This window comes from Vipera ursinii (assembly GCF_947247035.1).
Source record: "Vipera ursinii genome assembly, chromosome: 1".
Lineage (NCBI taxonomy): Eukaryota > Metazoa > Chordata > Lepidosauria > Squamata > Viperidae > Vipera > Vipera ursinii.
Genome location: NC_139512.1, coordinates 68,724,667 through 68,742,236, shown reverse-complemented (window position 1 = coordinate 68,742,236; position 17,570 = coordinate 68,724,667). Strand labels below are relative to the sequence as shown.

Below are 17,570 nucleotides of genomic sequence, written 5' to 3'. Positions count from 1 at the left end.
ATTTGCTAGCGCAGGTGGCTGGATTAAGATGGCCTGGGAATCCCAGGCTGATCCCAGCAAGAAATAGTTAGCGGATTTAGGTGGTTCTCTTGCGAAAAGTTGTTCCTCACCTTTGGCGTGAGATTTTGACCAGAAAATGGCAATTGCCTGAATTGACTGGAAAACATTGAAGAGAGCGTGCACGCAGACTGACTGATTGGGTAGTTTCTTCTAACTGGGAAATATTAAACGTTGTGTTGGGTTATTCATTCATTTGGGGAGAAAGAACAAAATATTGCTTGGATTTAAACCTTATCTGCCATAAGGCACTTCTGCAGGGTAGGGGACATGATTATTATGTGAACTTAAGTATTGTGGTTTGTAAAAAGGTAAAAGGTAAAAGTTCCCCCGCACATGCGTGCAAGTCGTTTCCAACTCTAGGGGCCAGTGCTCATCTCCGTTTCAAAGCCAAAGAGCCAGCACTTGTCCAAGGACGTCTCCGTGGTCATGTGGCCAGCATGACTAAACGCCAAAGGCGCACGGAATGCTGTTACCTTCCCACCGTAGTGGTCCCCATTTTTCAACTTGCATTTTTACGTGCTTTCGAACTGCTAGGTTGGCAGAAGCTGGGACAAGTAACAGGCACTCACACTGTTATGCGGCACTCGGAATTCGACCCGCCAAACTGCCGGACCATCTGATTGACAAGCTCAGCGTCCTAACCCACTGAGCCACCGCGTCCCTTATTGTGGTTTGTAAACTTCAGGTAATTTTAGCAGGTCAGGTGAACCTTATTAGTTACACAAAGGAAGTGTGGGGAAAAAATCATCAGGGTCCAGTCCAAGGTGGGAATAAACAAAATGGAAACTGCGTTAGAAAGAAGATAACCTTTATTGTCATTTTTTTTAATTGTGGGCACAACAGCACACATCAAAAATTAAATTTAGTTGCCCACTCTCAAAATGAAACATACATGACACACACCTAAGCATACTATATACAACTTATGTATAGATCCACACTCCTACATGTACATGACAAATATTAAATATTGTCCATCTTGAATATATAACAGAAGGAGGAAACTTGAGAGTTCATAAGGTTAATGCTGTATGAAATGAAACTATGGCTGAATCTGGATGTTCTGCTACGGATACCATGAAGCTTTTCTGCCTTTAAGATTCTTTGGGGAAATATAATATTCTGCCTTTTTAATATTTATTTCTCTGGAGGGTGCTGTCTTCCCACAGAAGAAAAAGGAAGAGTGGCGAAAATTCAGAGGAACTAGGCAGTTCAGTAATCTGTTGCTTTGGGATAGTGCTTTGGACATTCAATTTCTCACCTTTATTAATAGAATTGTATGAATTCCAGACATTGTTTACAGTCATCCCTTTTCCTCATGAATTTATAACCTTACTACTTTTTCCATATTTTTATTCAGAGAAGAAAAAACCAACTTTTTTGACACTTTATGCTACATGCTAAACCAAAAAGCTTAACTAATATGCATGTGCTATTTAGTTACTGTGTCATAGTCAATGTATTTTAAAGTTTCATTCCCAACCAGAAACACTTAAAATTATAAAAGGAATAGGAATAAATCAAAATTATGAAAAGTACAGTAATAATAATCAAACTGCCCTCAAGAAATAAACACCTATGACTGAGGAACTGATAGAATTAAATTGTCTTTTAAAAAAAACCTTCTAAAAACCTACCAGAGAAAGCATTATGGACCTTTGGAAGTAATAAGTTTCAAGATGTGAGGGCTGCTGCAGAGAAGTCTAGTCTCCACGTCCATGTCCACTTCAAACAGAGGAAAGCCACTTAACAGGCCCTTCTGGGATTAGTTGTAGCTTCTGGATCACCTCCCAAGACTATCCCACATAAAATGTTTTACAGTAATTCTCCATTAGTTATTGATGTCGTAATATCCTGATGCAGGACAGTATGATTGATTTAGCCAAAGCTGGGCAAATGCTCACCAGGCCAGCCTCCATCTGCTTTTTTTAACAGTAACCATGAGCCTAGGAGGATATCCAGGTTGTACACCAACTCCTTTGCAGGAAGTGTTACCTAATTAATGGAACCAATATTTGGACCTGTTGTCCAAACCTGAAAGTGCTATTTTGGTTTGGACAAACTGGCTTTGAATCCAAGTGCTAGCATGGGTTAATTCCAGTCTCTATATTAATTGCAAATCAATGGAAGACTTTTATGAGTATAAAAGTTTAATTAGCAAATATTCAGTCTACAAGCAAGAACTTCACATCTAAAGATCCTGCAGATACTAGATGTGGGGCAGAATAGGAATGTGGAGGTTCAAAAGACCAATGCTGGCTAAAGGTAGCATTGGAAATTCAGTTTCATCTTGCAAACATATTTATTCTGTGCAGCAAATTTCAAAATCAAATATCACTTCTTCTCACAGACAGAAAATATATCAGTTCTCTGCCACTATAGTAGAATTAATCCATAAACATAGCATCTACCCAAGAAATTAAACCGAATCTGATTATATTCACCTGGCATGCTAATACAAACACTCAAAATACAACTGTTCTGAGGTGCTAAAAAAACATTACAAATCGCAGCTCGTTAGAATTAAAATGCATTTAATCGTGCCTACTTCTCATTGGATTGAACTCGTGCAAGAAAAGTGGAAGCTTTGGGCTTCCAACTTACAATGTTGCTATTTTGGGGGAAATAACGTATAACTGTATACTTCCGGATCTTAAAGTCAGCAGCAGTTTCTACATAAGTCGATGGAGAGGCTTCCCCAGCCGCGTACTCGCTTTGCCCCCAATTTGTTTGAGAAGCAACCGCCGAGGTTTTCCGGTTAGCAAGCGACGCTCGGCTCAGCAAGGGCTCTCTTGAGCATGCGCTAGAAACCCGAGCATGCGCGATGTTGCAGAGGACCCTCTTCGCTCGGGGTTTGGCGTCGGGCATGGGGTCAGGTCTTCTCGAGCCCTAGTCGTCCACACGTCCTCCCACGCAGCTGATTTCCGGTTGGCCTGTGGTAGGACTCGAGCCTGCCGATCCCCGCTTCTCCAAAGATGGCGGATGAAGGCGACGGCGCGGGAAGGATGGCTGGAACGGGCGGCGCTGCCCCCGTGAAGCCCTCGGAGCTGGCTGTGGTGAGATTCCGCTCCCGCCCCGGGGTTCATCCCTTGGGTTTGCCGACGGCCGCAGCGACGTGCCTTCCCAAAGGGTCCAAGCAGCTGTGCTCGATAAAAGGACCCTAAACTAGAAATGCCCGGGCTCCGATGCTTTTATTAGCCCGGGTTGTTCGCAAGGCAGCGGCTGCTTATTATGTCTTGCTAGGACGGTGGCTTTTCCCTAATTCCCGCTTCTCTCGTCTGCCGTCTCCCCAAAAGGTTAATCTCTGGGTTTCTGTCAAATGGGACTGCACAGTTGCACACTACACAGCGCCGTACGTACATGCAGGGCAAAGCCCACTTAGCTGACAGGCGAAGAGTTAGGATTTTGAGGAATGTTTTTTTCTTTTGAACTACAGGAGTGTTAAAATTACCGGAGTTGGATTCAGACAGATCCACTTAAGGCAATATAAATAGTCTACCTCTAGCTCGATAAACAAACATTTCCCGAAGTATTTTGGCATCTGGGCTATGTTCTCTTCATTCTTAACTTTCTCTTTTCTATTTCAATTATTAGGTGTTGGTTTTTATCTCTTTACTTTAAAAGGTAAAAGTGATATTTTTAAAAAGAAACCAATTTTTGACCCAGATTGTTGGGGGCAATTAAGCTGACTTTGTAATAATGCCGCTTGGGGGGGGGTGTGAAAGCCCTAATAAGCAGGCATATACATAGAATGAAGGCTACTGCTAAGCTTGTAAGCCGCCCTGAGTCTTCGGAGAAGGGCGGGATATAAATGGAATTAAAATTTAAAAAAATAAAAAAATTACTTAGTGGACAGTGCTTATTTATTAGCACTGTCTGCTAAGTAATATGTTTATACTGTACAATAAACCAGTATGGAATGGTTTGATACAGCCTGAAGATTATTATCCTACAGTAAGGAAAAGGGAGATTTGATGAAGCTAAAAGGCAACATTATTTTCTGCTGGAGTGGATTGTTGTCTTAGCCCAGGGGTCAGCAACCTGAAACAGTGAAAGAGCCACTCAGAACCAGTTCCCTCACGAAAGGAAAAACTGGGAGCCGCAAAAAATGTGTGCACATGCGCGTACATGCGCGCATGCGCAGAACAGGGTTTGACTGAAGAGTGGAGCCAAGGCGAGATATGCACTTACCCTGCATATTTGAATTGATCGGTTGAACTTTTTTAGTCCCACTTTTTTTTTTTTTGGACTGCACATGGCAGAGGACTTGGAGCCGCAGGAGACAGCTGAAAGAGCCGCATGTGGCTCCGGAGCCGCGGGTTGCAGACTTGTGTCTTAGCCATAATGTTTAAACATCGGAATGTTAGTCTCAATGCACTCCTCTTGGTATTTATATATATATATGTATGGTAGTGTTCTTAATCGTAAGTGATCCTTATGTGAGTTTCAGTGACATTATTAATCAAACTTTAGAAAAATATTTGTTAAAAATATTACCAATTTTATATTTCTTTTGTTTAGAGGAACTTGTGAAAATAGATTCATAAATAAAAATAAGGACTGGAAAGGTAAAAGAAATGACAGGGACAATATAATGGGCATGCAGTAGTTCAAAAGTATTAACTGTAAGTAAAAGCAAAGATGGAAGCATCAGAGAAAATACTTAAAATGGATCAGTCTTTTGAGTAAATCAACAATTTTTAACAATGAGTTTTAAGTAAACAGGATTTCCAGGCTCAAAAATGGTTTCACTTTTTGTAATCAAAACAAATTGCATTTCAAAAAGTTTCTTTCACTTTGGAAAAATAGCTAAACTTCAGCTGCAGTGAAATAGTGAATGCTGTGTCATAGGTTTCCATTTTCAGCCCAAAGATACTAGTAGCCTAATGGTACAGCCTCAGAATTTTGAGGGATTTTGTGTAAATTATAGAGAACTTGAGAAGTAATTACTGTTTAGGTGATGTTTTGAAAGAAACTCTTATTTAACAAGGAATGATATTTATCTGCTTGTTGCCCATTTAATAATTAACCATGTCAAAGCTGTGTAACTGTGGAAGAGGAAAAGTGAGTAGACAGGTAATATGAGGAAACGCACAAGAAAAGAGACAAGAACATTAATGTGTCTTGCATCTGCAATCCATATCTGAAGGGAATAGTAAATACTACAATGTTTAAAAGCTTGAATTTTGTTTAAATGAGATTTCTCACATATTTTTTAAAGAAACATGCAAGTTTCAGTATCTATGCAATATGTGATGAGAACCAGTTTGGTGTAGTGGTTAAGGCGCTGGTTTAGAAATTAAGAGACTGAGATTTAATCCTGCTTTAGGCATGAAAGCTGGCTGGGTAACTTTGGACTTTGAGTCATTCTCTCTCAGCCCAATCCAACTCAAAGATGTGTACAAAATCCTTGAATGACCAAAGTAACAGTGACTGGTGGATATCTATGGCCCATCTGCTGAAGATATGACCAATGGAAAATTTGGAATGTGAAAGGAGTAGTAGTAAACAAGATGAATTAATGAAATTAAAAAGAAAAAAGTCTGTCTGAAATTAAGAAAAAGGGAAAGCATATAATACATGTGAATGGAAGTGGTCTGATCTTGTGGAATTGAGAAATATGTGCAGGGAAGTGAAGTTTAATTATGGAAGAAAGGGCTAAAATATATGTCGGAAATATAAACTGGTGTTAAGTAATTGTTGTGGATGCCTATTAAAGTAGGAATCTATATTTGGTGGTGGTTGTATGTCAGCCAGTGAATAATGATAATGGGTTTGCAGAAAAATAAATATAATATAGTGGGGGGGGGAAATCTTCTAGGTGATAAAGAATGGATGGGTAGGTAAAAGATGAGAGAGAAAGAGATGGCCATTGTATCAATAGAGGCCAAAGAATAAATAAGAATGCTGACTAGTAAGTATCTGCTTAGAAAATATCTGTTTATTTTGAATATGTGGTTTAAATATCTATTTATTTTTTTGTATACATGGCATAGGAATGAGTATAATAACGTTAGCACTTAGACTTATATACTGCTTCATAGTGCTGTAAAGAGACAGAGTCAGCATATTGCCCCCAACAAGCTGGGTCCTCATTTTACCGACCTCAGAAGGATAGAAGGCTGAGTCAACCTTGAGCCGGTGAGGATTGAACCCCCAGCAGTGAGCTGAATTAGCCTGCAATGCTACATTCTAACCACTGCATCACCATGGCTCCTAAGCTAGAAATCATGGGGCTGCCTAGTCAGCCCAAACAGCGAGATGGGCAGTATGTAAATTTAATAAATAAAGTAAACGTTGAGATAGAAATATGATGAGAGGCTATGCATGTGGAACAGACCATTTTTTTTTGCAGAGCTAAGAGTGGCTTTTAGAAAAAAGTAAAAGAATTTGGAGTAAAAGTAGAACGATTGCAAAAAGTACTGTGCAGAACTATTGGAAGATAGATCAGCAGTCCCAAAATTCTGAGGTGCCTGTGGCCTTCCAGATCATTTTATGTGGCTTACATTTCCTTCACACAGGTAAAGCAACTGTTGAAAGGAGGATAGCAGCTTGCCAGTCTCACCAGGCATTACAAAACCTTGCATAGACTGACAAGAAACAGCTCCTCTCCTGGAGAGAAAAACAGATGGGCAGCTGTCACCGCTGGTCCTACTTTTCTCCTTTTGTTTGCTCCCATCATCTTCACTGCTGCAGCTCCTTACTACAATTTTAGAGTGAGAAGAAATGGCTCACCAGTGCTAAAGTGCTGTGAGAACTCAGGCTGTGCAGCCCATCACTCAGCATGCTCCATTTAGATTTAGAGCTGTGAAAAACAATGATGATAATGAGAGCTCACCAGAACTGCAGTGGCACCTTAAATGCAAAACTAGGAGTACAGTTGTTCCTTGGCTTGTCCACTCAGGCCCAGAGACTGGTGTTTTACCAGTGAAAAACTCTATAATTTCTAAACAGAGTTGTTCTCTGTGTGTGTAATGAGTGAAATGTTTTCCTTTTCTCTCAATCAATCACCCAGTTTTTAATTTTATATCTCTGGAGAAGTGTTTGAATTATCATTGGGCAAGGCAAATTGGCAATTAATAAGCAACTCTTAGCTAAGTCCTTTTTTTGCAGCTTTTTTTAAAAGGAGCCATCGGGGAAGTTACCCAGAAATTTCTATTGTGATGCATTTGATCAATGAAAACAAGGCCTTCCTGGTTCCTTGTTTGCCAGTGTAAATAACTTTCTTATGTTCTATTAACTCATAACAGAATAACAGAGTTGGAAGGGACCTTGGAGGTCTTCTAGTCCAACCCCGTGGTCAGGCAGGAAACTCTACCATTTCAGACAAATGGTGATCCAATATTGTCTTAAAAGCCTCCGTTGTTGGAACACCCACAATTTCTGGAGGCAAGTCATTCCACTGATTAATTGTTCTAACTGTCAGAAAATTTCTCCTTAGTTCTAGGTTGGTTCTCTCCTTTGATTAGTTTCCATCGGTTGCTTCTTGTCCTGCCTGTCATGATATAAATATTCTAAAAGATGGCGGACGTGCGGGCGGATCTGTTTGAGTGAGCTCTGCAAGTCTCAGAAAATAGGTGTCCTAGGAGCCCCCCAGGGGTGCTTGCACCCTCTGGGTTGGGGGATAGTGAGTGCAATTGCTTAGGCAGCTGAAGGATGAAGGTTTTCGACTCCGTTAGCTGCCAGCTCTGCCGTTTTTTCGACTGGAGGCTGGTGGCGCCTACCTGCTCCCTCGGGCGTTTTTCGGGCCGTTTTCGCGGGCCTGGTGGTTGCGGCGGCCGGCGGCTTCGGCAGCGGCGTCTTCGGCGGTGGCGGACCCGGCGTTCACGGGAGGTCCCTAGCTGCTGGCGGCCTTGGCGGAGGCGTCTCAGGCCGTTCCGGGCCGCTTCTGTGTCCGGCTCGGTCTTTCGCGGCTCTCCCTCGGCTGTGGCGACGGCGGCGTTGTTGGTATGTTCCGGAGACGACGGGGACGGCGGCGGCGGCGGCGTTCTCCGGGGCCGTTTTGGGCCTGCCTTTCCATCGATCGTTCGCTGGGCATCCTCGGCGGTTGTGGAGCCGGCCTTCGGATGGTCCCTCGCCTCTGTCGGTCCCGGTGGAGGCGTTTCGGGCCGTTCGGGCCGCTTCAGTGGTCAGCCTGGTCTCCCTCGGCTGTGGCGGCAGCGGCGTTCCTGGCTCGCTTGGATTGCGACGGGGATGGCGGCGGCGGCGGCGGCGGCGTTGTGCCGGGGCCGCCTTAGGCCTCCCTCTCCACCGATTGTTTATTCTCGGCTCCATCAGCGTCCTGGCGGCGGCAGCAATGGCGGCGGCGTCTGCAACAACGCTCCGGTGGTGGCGGTGGCCCTGGTGGCTCAGCGGCGACGCTGTAACCAATTTATTGTTTCCTCTGCTTGCTTTGTTTTTTCTGGATGGCCTGGTACTCTTACTTCTGTTGGTGGCCTCGAGGGTCCCTGGGCTAGCCGGTTAATCCCGGTGGACCCCAGTGGAGCCCAATGGTCCTTTGAAAGATCTATGTTTCCCGTGATACCAGTTGTGACTCTGGCTGGTGCCATTGGATTTGTGGACCCAAAAGAACTAGATAATTTGGAAGACCCCAATGACTGCAGAATTGGCCATGATCAACTTTTTCGAAGGACAGAGCAGCGAAGGATTTGGCCACCTAGTAGTGCAGACTTTGATGATGTAATATACGATTCCATCCCTGCCTTCGGACTGTTCTCTATTGCCATTCACATATCGGCCCCAAAGGTTTCAGAGTTCCCTGGGTACTGGCCACAGTGAGAGGGTGGCCTGAACTTCATCTGCTGCCCCTAGAGGTGAGAGCTCTAGGGGACATGCTGTACCCAGGATGGATGTTTCGGACCATTCCCCCCCTGGTATAGGCTTTCCAACCGTCGTGAGAGGGCGGTGGTTGGCCTGTCCTGGGGTGACACCCAGCTGAGTGGCAGCGGCTGGGTGGAGGCTCGGGACTTCTATTTGCTCTCTGTTTGGTTCCTCCTTAAATCAACTGATTATGGACTGCCTATATCTGGACTGCTTTATGCCTTGTTTTAGGTACTCCTCTACGGACTTGCTCGCCCTCAGGGGTGCTCCCCCTTCCTGGAGGCGGCCCGCCTTTCCAGCCGAGTATAATCTCGAGGAAGGTCCCATCTATTGGGATCCTGAGAGATGGCCGGGCACGGCTATGGGCCTCCGACGTAAACCTAATAGGAGGTCCTTGATCTGTTTTTTGTCAAAAATTTTTTGGGGGTTAGGGAGGAGGGAGGGTTCTTTTTTTGGTGGTTTGGACGAGGGGGGCAGTCCAACTACCTTTGTTCAGGCTAGTGCTGAGGCTGATCGCGGAGGGGAGGAGCGGGGGTCGGCTGCTTCTGGGGCTCCAGGGCCAGTCGTGGGATTGTCCATTCCCACGACGATAGGGAATGGCAGCAGGTGTAGGAACAGAGGGCCGTATCGGTCTCAGGGAAGGCCTCTCCGCTGTTTACAAGCGGTGAGGCACTCCGACCCTCTGGTTCCGCCCCGAGGTCCCGGGAGTGAGGATGAGCAGCCTCCTGAGCTCCGGCTGGTGTATTTGAATGCCAGGTCGGTCGTTAATAAGGCTCCTCTCGTTCGAGACTTGGTCGAGGGTGAGCAGGCTGACCTGGCTTGCATCACGGAGACCTGGTTGGGCCCAGAGGGCGGTGTACCTCTGGTTGATCTTTGCCCACCAGGTTTCCGGGTGCTGCACCGGCCTCGGGCTCAGGGTAGGGGTGGGGGAGTGGCTGTTGTTGTGAGGGAGACCTTGTGTCCGCGGGAGGCCACCGTTCCCCAGACAGTCGGGTGTGAGTCTCTCTTTTTGAGATGCGGCCCTGGTGCGCAGTTGGGCTTGCTGCTGGTGTACCTTTCGCCTAGTCACGCAGCAGCAGCCCTGCCTGAGCTGCTTGATGTCCTCTCTGGGCTGGTGGTTGAGTTCCCGAAACTTATAGTTTTGGGGGACTTCAACCTACCATCGCTGGGAGGATCATCTGAGTTGGCTCGGGAGTTCATGGCTTCCATGACGGCCATGGACCTGACGCAAGTAATTACGGGACCGACTCATGAAGGAGGCCACACCCTTGACCTTGTTTTCTTGTCTGGACGGTGGTTAGATGATCTTGGTGGGGGCTCTCCAATTATTATGCCCCTGTCATGGACCGATCATCATCTCCTGCGGCTGGTCTTCCGTTTTGCCACCCCCCGCCGTGGGGGTTTGGAACCACTCAAATGGTACCGCCCCAGACGCTTAATGGATCCTCAGAGGTTCCAGGCGGCGCTGGGGTCCCCACCTGCCTCCCTCGCTCACAGCTCGGCCGAGGCCTTAGTGGAAGCCTGGGAAAGGACGGCCACTGAGGCCCTTGACCGAGTTGTACCCTTGCGGCCCCTGACCCGGTGCAGATCCCGTCGGGCTCCATGGTTTTCTGCGGAGCTCCGGGAGATGAAGCGTCGGAGACGGGGCCTAGAGAGCGGTTGGAGGGCCAGCCGATCCGAACCCGACCGATTGCGACTAAGAGCCTATATTAGGTCTTATCTCGCTGCAATTAGGGAGGCGAGGTCCAACCACTTCGCCACCCTTATTGCGTCCGCAGATAATCGCCCGGCTGCCCTGTTTAGGGTGACTCGCTCCCTCCTAAATCAGGAGGTGAGGGAGGATCCCTTGCAGGGACGTGCCGAGGAGTTTAACCAACATCTGTCGGACAAAATCGCTCGGATTCGGACCGGTTTGGATTCTGACTGGGCAGAGTCTGACGATCAGGACACGGGTGGTCTTGTCGATATCATCTGGGAGGAGTTTGATTCTGTGACTCCGGAGGAAGTGGACAGGATCATGGGGAGGCTGAGCACCACCACATGTTTACTGGACCCGTGCCCTTCCTGGCTGGTTTATGCAGCCCGGGAGAGGACACGCAGCTGGTTCCAGGCAGTTATATCGGCTTCTTTGAGTGAGGGTATCTTCCCCGCCGTCTTGAAGGAGGCGGTGGTGAGGCCTCTCCTCAAGAAGCCTGCCTTGGACCCAGCTGTATTGAACAACTTTCGTCCTGTCTCCAACCTTCGCTTTCTTGCGAAGGTTGTTGAGAGTGTGGTGGCGCATCAGCTCCCTCTGGTCCTGGATGAAGCGGATTATCTAGACCCGTACCAATCGGGTTTCAGGCCCGGGCACAGCACGGAGACGGCATTGGTCGCGCTGGTGAATGATCTCTGGAGGGCTCGGGACAGGGGGCATTCCTCTGTCTTAGTCCTATTAGACCTCTCGGCGGCTTTCGATACCATCGACCATGGTATCTTGCTGCGGCGTCTCAGGGGACTGGGAGTGGGAGGCACAGTTTTACAGTGGTTCTCCTCCTATCTCTTGGGACGTTCGCAGTCGGTGTTGGCAGGGGGGCAGAGGTCGACCGCGAGGTCTCTCATTTGTGGAGTTCCTCAGGGGTCGGTCCTCTCGCCTCTCCTGTTCAACATCTATATGAAGCCGCTGGGTGAGATCATTCGTGGCTTTGGAGTTGGGTATCATCAGTATGCTGATGATACCCAACTTTTCTTTTCGACCCCAAACCACCCCAGTGATGCCCTCGACGTGATGTCCCGTTGCCTGGAGGCGGTTCGGGTCTGGATGGGGAGGAACAGACTCCGGCTCAACCCCGACAAGACTGAGTGGCTTTGCATACCTTCATCCCGGGTTTACTCGGACATTCCATCTCTAGCTATGGGGGGTGAATCATTACCCCCCGTAGATAGGGCTCGCAACTTGGGGGTCCTCCTAGATTCACGGCTCACCTTGGAAGATCATATAGGAGCCGTGACTAGGGGGGCCTTCGCACAGGTTCGCCTGGTGCGTCAGTTGCGGCCCTATCTTAGCCGGGATGATCTATGCACAGTCACTCATGCGCTCGTGTCCTCTCGTCTGGACTACTGCAACGCTCTCTACATGGGGCTGCCCTTGAGGACCACTCGGAAGCTCCAACTGGTACAGAATGCAGCCGCGAGAGTGGTGTTGGGAGTCTCCCGATACTCCCACGTTACACCTCTGCTCCGTGAGCTGCATTGGTTGCCAGTTGCCTTCCGGGTGAGATTCAAGGTACTGGTAACGGTATTCAAAGCACTCCATGGCATGGGGCCGGAGTACCTCAGGGAACATCTGCTGCCGGCATCAAGCTCCCTGCGCCCTGTGCGTTCCCACAGAGAGGGCCTCCTCAGGGTGCCACCGATCAGAGAATGTCGATTGGTGGCCCCCAGGGGGAGATCCTTCTCTGTGGGCGCTCCGGAGCTGTGGAATCAGCTACCGGTAGAGCTCCGGACGGCGCCCGATCTTCGCTCCTTTCGTCGCGATCTTAAGACATTTCTGTTTGTACAAGCCGGCCTAGCCTGAGGGGGAGTGTTGGGGTTGTTTTATCTCTCGCTTTTTAATTTTTCTGGGGGTTTTTAGCGTTGTATTTATATTGTTCTTAACTAGGGCTATTGTTTAATCCTGTTTTAATGTTTGTATTCGCTATTTTGTTCTGCCCTGTGAACCGCCCTGAGTCCTCAGGGAGAAGGGCGGTATATAAGTGTTATTAAATTAAATTAAATTAAATTAAATAAATATAATACAGTAATATTGTGGCTAGACTAATATTGCAAATTACATAAATACTATATCGTTTCTGAGTTCAGTGCATAGGACTATAACCCAATTGCTCATTCATGCTACCAAAACAATTTATTGGTAAGAATTCCAGTTTTTTTCTGCAACGTTATCTGAGAAAGTGTCTTAGATCTTGACAAGTGAAATGAGCGAGGGTGGTGGAGGTGGAGATCAGATTAATTTAGAGCTCAATTCTTCTGCTTAATGTTAAACTATCAACTTAACTTGAAACCCTAAACCTCCATGTATTCTGTTAATTACAACTTGAAAATACCAGATGGCAATTGATATTTTTTCTGTGTGACAGATTGTATTTATTTCATCAAATGTGAGCCTTCTTTCTGTTAAAAGTTGAGTTAAATTTGCAGAAATAGCTTTTTCTAAGAAGGTGACTCACAACATATTAAAGACAAAATACTATTTTTCTTCGTAAATGCTATAGTTATATTTGTGTCAAGTTTCAGATGATTAGCTTCTAGGATTTTATGTTGTTATTCCACAACAATCAAATTAAATGTCTGAAATGAAAAGCACTGTCAAATGTCTAAATTGAAAAGGTAAAAGGTAACTGCTTCACAGTAAATATTGCTTTATTTAACAAATTTATGTTTAATGGCATATTGTGATTATTTCCTTCATTTTTGACACACACTAGATATTTTTGTATCTCTATATGGAAAGTCTTAAGTATAGCAGTTGGGCTAGTGAACAAGTCATGTCTTCTTTTAGTCTTTTAACCAGAAAAAATTGTAGGAGTTAGTGAGCTACGCCAAACTTGTCAGTCATAATTCAGTGTAAATTCAACACATTTTAGCAAAAAGAAACAAAAGATTGGAAATTCAATATTGTTCTTTATTGAGAATGAAATCAGTGTCAGGGACATAGGAACATTTGCTTTATGAAAATGATAGACTTTTTTTTTACAAGAAGGTGGAAAATTATAAAATCAGTGAGAGCACTTTGATATGTGAGTTGAGAAATTTGGTACATTTTCCCTGTTTTACTCTAATACATTTAGTCTATATTAATTTGCCATCCATTTCAAAATATTAGGACGCTGTGCTGTCAGTCCTGGGCATGATCCTGAGGGGTTGCAGAGGACAGAGAAAAGAGTTTATTTCTCCTTTACACATTTTGTTGAAAAAGCTGCATTTAGATTTTGGTAAATTGTTTATTCAGCTATATTTTTATTGTGAAGGAAAAATTCAAATAAGATTCTAATAAACCAAATACAGACATTTGTGGATTATTGTTAAAGATACAAATTGGACAAACAATATGTCAGAATAAATATTTACAGTGTTTGAAATATTTCTTGCAAGGAGTAAGATGTTTCAGTTTAGCTTGCTTCTTTTTTTATTGAAAAGTTTTGTCATACATTTTATCTTTAACAGTCCCCCCTACCCCTCCCCTCTCCCTCCCTCCCTCCCCCTCCCCCCCTCCCCTCCCCCCCCCCCCCGACTTCCCAGAGCTAAGTACAAGGTATAAAAAACAAGAAAAAAACAATCATAAACATCCATATGCTAACAACCATAAACTCTAAAATCTATCACTCTCTAGCTCATATAGGATAACTACAAACACTATTAATATAAAATATATAAATAAAACAGAAAAAAAAGAAGAAAGAAAGGAAGACTTATTCAAATGCTACATGAAACTTCTTAGTCCCATATTTGTTCTGGATATACTCAATCCATTTTCTCCACTCCATAATATAGCGTTCTTGCGAGTGATCTTTCAAATAAGCCGATATCTTTGCCATCTCTGCCAGGTCAGAAACCTTTAAAGTCCATTCTTCTATAGTCGGCAATTCCTCCTTCTTCCAATACTGACCTATTAAGAGTCTTGCTGCCGTAATTAAATTCAGCGTCAACTTAGTGTCCACAACTGTAGCATCTGTAATTATTCCCAACAAAAAAAGTTGCGGACAAAACTTTATCCTTTGCTTAAAAATCTTCTGCATATTCCACCAGATTTTTATCCAAAAAGCCTTAACCTTTTTACAAGTCCACCATATGTGAAAATATGTTGCATCTTCGTCACCACACCTCCAGCATAGTTTAGCTTGCTTCTAAATAAAAAAATGACTAATAAAAGAAATTACCTTACAATGTTGTAAAAATAATTATTTTAATGTAACGTTGCTTAAAATTTCCACATTTGGTGTAAATTGTCATATTTATTTTTTAGTTGAATATCAGACTTGAGCAGCATAGTTACAGTCAATGAACAAACCCATTTCTCTACTATAAGATTATTATTTTTTAAAAAAACACACAAAAGGAAACAGGGATGTAGTAAAAAGAAGAAAACCAACCCCTGATTCAGGCATTGGTGTTTGAAGTGATTTAGAATGGTGTTACTATACTTACTATTTTTGGTATAAAGTCTACAGAGTATTGTAGATACCCTTCAAGACCTTCAGAGTATACTATGTGTGATTTATTTTTTACAGGTTTTGTGATATAGTTGCCTTTATTTCCATTGTTGTCATATTAACTATTCTTTTGGACTTTGTTCAAAAATTTATAACTCCAAAACATGTTTTTCCCCCTGTTTACACCTACTATATATCATAATTTTTGATATGTGAAATACTGATGCTGAGGGAGTAATATTATATTTTGTTTTTTGCAGCGGTGGGATGAGAAGCTTGATTTTCATGCTGCCTTTCTTCAACATTTGGCAAAAGTGATTCCAGTCATATATTGTGATGAAATGGATCCTGTATCACAGAAAGAGGAGGAAATGGCCCAAAGAATGATCCTTTACCCTTTGGAGTGGCATTTATTTGGAGAAGATCCAGATACCTGTCTAGAAAAGCTAAGACAGATTGGTACCTCGCAGCTGTGTGGAAAAGTATTTAAAGGTGGAGAGACAACATATTCCTGCAGGTTTATAGCAATACTCCTACTTTTTAATATTTCTTTGAAGGATGTGATATAATATATAATTGTCGCTACAGCTTTGGTGTTATGCATCTTTCTAAAGTGCATATATGTTTGGGGCGGGTGGGTTGTGAGGTGCTAGGTAAGAAAGTAAATATTGTTACCAGTCCAAAACAAAACATCGTGTTCTGGAAATTCTATTGAGCCATTTTGAATTGGTTGCAGTTGCAGCTCATCAGAAGAAAACATGGATCGTTTTGGTTGTTTGGAATTTTGTTTGAAACAAAATAGAGCCAGAGTGATTTTAGGAGATGAGTAGAACAAGGCCGATTCAGGGCTCCCCTTCTCTCCCCTCTTTGACATTGACCTGTACATCCACCTGAGAACTCCACAATATTGTCTGTGCTTTCCCTTCTCTTCCTCCCTTCCCCATCCACCTTTGATATCCCAACATATCCTACTGGCCAGTGTGCTCTTTGATATTCCCAGCACTTTCCCTTTTTCCCTTCAGCCACTAATATTCTTCTGCAACATGTCCTATCAATTTACCCATATCGTTATTTTCTTAGAGCCATCTCTTTCCCTCCTTCTCAAGCTACTGCTGCTGTTTCTCCCAGTGTCTATGTAGACACATCACTAAGGACCCCAATCAACCATAGGTTCTCACATTTACTCTCACCTTCAATGTATTATGCAATACATAAATGCACTTAGGGAAAAAGAACCTGGCAGGCTACAGTTTCGGGGTACAATGTTAGAACAGAAGCAAAGGATGTAGGAGTAGTCATAGTAGATGACTGCAGAAATAGTAAACAGTGGGGCCTGGTAGTTGTGAAGGCAAACAAAATTCTCCGATGCATCACTTGAGGAATCACAAGCAGGAAAAAGGGGGTTCTAATCCTGCTATATAGGACTTTAGTCAGACCTCATTTGGAATACTGTGTCAAGTTCTGGAGATCTCACTTAAAAAAAGTTATTGATAAATTTGAGTGAGTCTAGAGGTGGGCATCCCAAAGGTGCGTTTTTTCAGGAGGCAAATGGACTTTCTTGTGGGTTTTTTTTAAAGACGTTTCGCTTCTCATCCAAGAAGCTTCTTCAGCTCTGATTAGATGGTGGGGAGTGAAAGGATTCATATTGCTTGCAGACAGATAGTCATCCTTTAGAGAGTTGTTGAAACCATTTGGAGGTTTACCTGTGTCCTCAGGATTACCTGAGTGGTGGAAATGTGTGCGGAGCCTTCTTGGCTGCAGTGAAGGGAAACAGGGCAGTTTTCTATGTTTCTTGTACTCTTGTACTCAGAAAACAATCCATTTTAGTTCATACCTAGGAAAAAACAATCTTGTTCTATGGATTAAAACATATGAAATATGCATAATTCATTTCAGGCACTGATCACCCAGAACCTATTTTATGCTCAGAATGGTTGTGCACAAATCATTTTGCACCATCACTAATAATAAGCTATTCTGGCTTAGGTGTGAATGCTTCCACTCTGTTCAGTTAACATTTCCAGAATCTGGACATTTGGTAGGTTTTTGAGAAATAAGTGCTTACTCTACAGCACTCATTTCTTATTTTTGTTGCAGGGATTGTGCAATTGATCCAACTTGTGTACTTTGCATGGATTGCTTTCAGAACAGTATTCATGTAAATCATCGTTACAAGGTAAGGAAATGTGTGCTTTGGAGTGATATCTATTAACATAAGTGAACATTTATGAGAATTTGAATGTTTTTTTTTAAGTATTGAAGGTAAATAACAGTACATGAAAATCAGTTTATGATAAGTGATAGAATACTTAATGGCCACATCAATTCAGATAGCCAAGAATTACTAGGCAGAATAGAGCAGCTGACTATTTAATTTCAAAAACGTATTTTCAAGTTCTTTAGATGAAAAAATGAGAGGATTAATTTATAATTGTCAGCTGCATAAATAATAGATAATCTCAGAAAGAAATTTCAAATTTCTGTACAGAATGTCCAGGATTC

At 43.8% G+C, this 17,570-nt stretch overlaps 1 protein-coding gene across 1 annotated transcript in view; it reads left to right on the top strand.

Moving 5' to 3' along the window:
- The first annotated feature begins 2,633 nt into the window (after positions 1 to 2,633).
- Positions 2,634 to 17,570, top strand: part of UBR1 (ubiquitin protein ligase E3 component n-recognin 1) — an 82,028-nt gene continuing 67,091 nt past the window's right edge. The window contains exons 1-3 of the mRNA XM_083379572.1: positions 2,634 to 3,116; positions 15,329 to 15,585; positions 17,166 to 17,244. Of these exons, the coding sequence (XP_083235698.1) occupies positions 3,036 to 3,116; positions 15,329 to 15,585; positions 17,166 to 17,244 (417 nt within the window). The 5' untranslated portion in view covers positions 2,634 to 3,035. The remainder of the gene's footprint in view (positions 3,117 to 15,328; positions 15,586 to 17,165; positions 17,245 to 17,570) is intronic.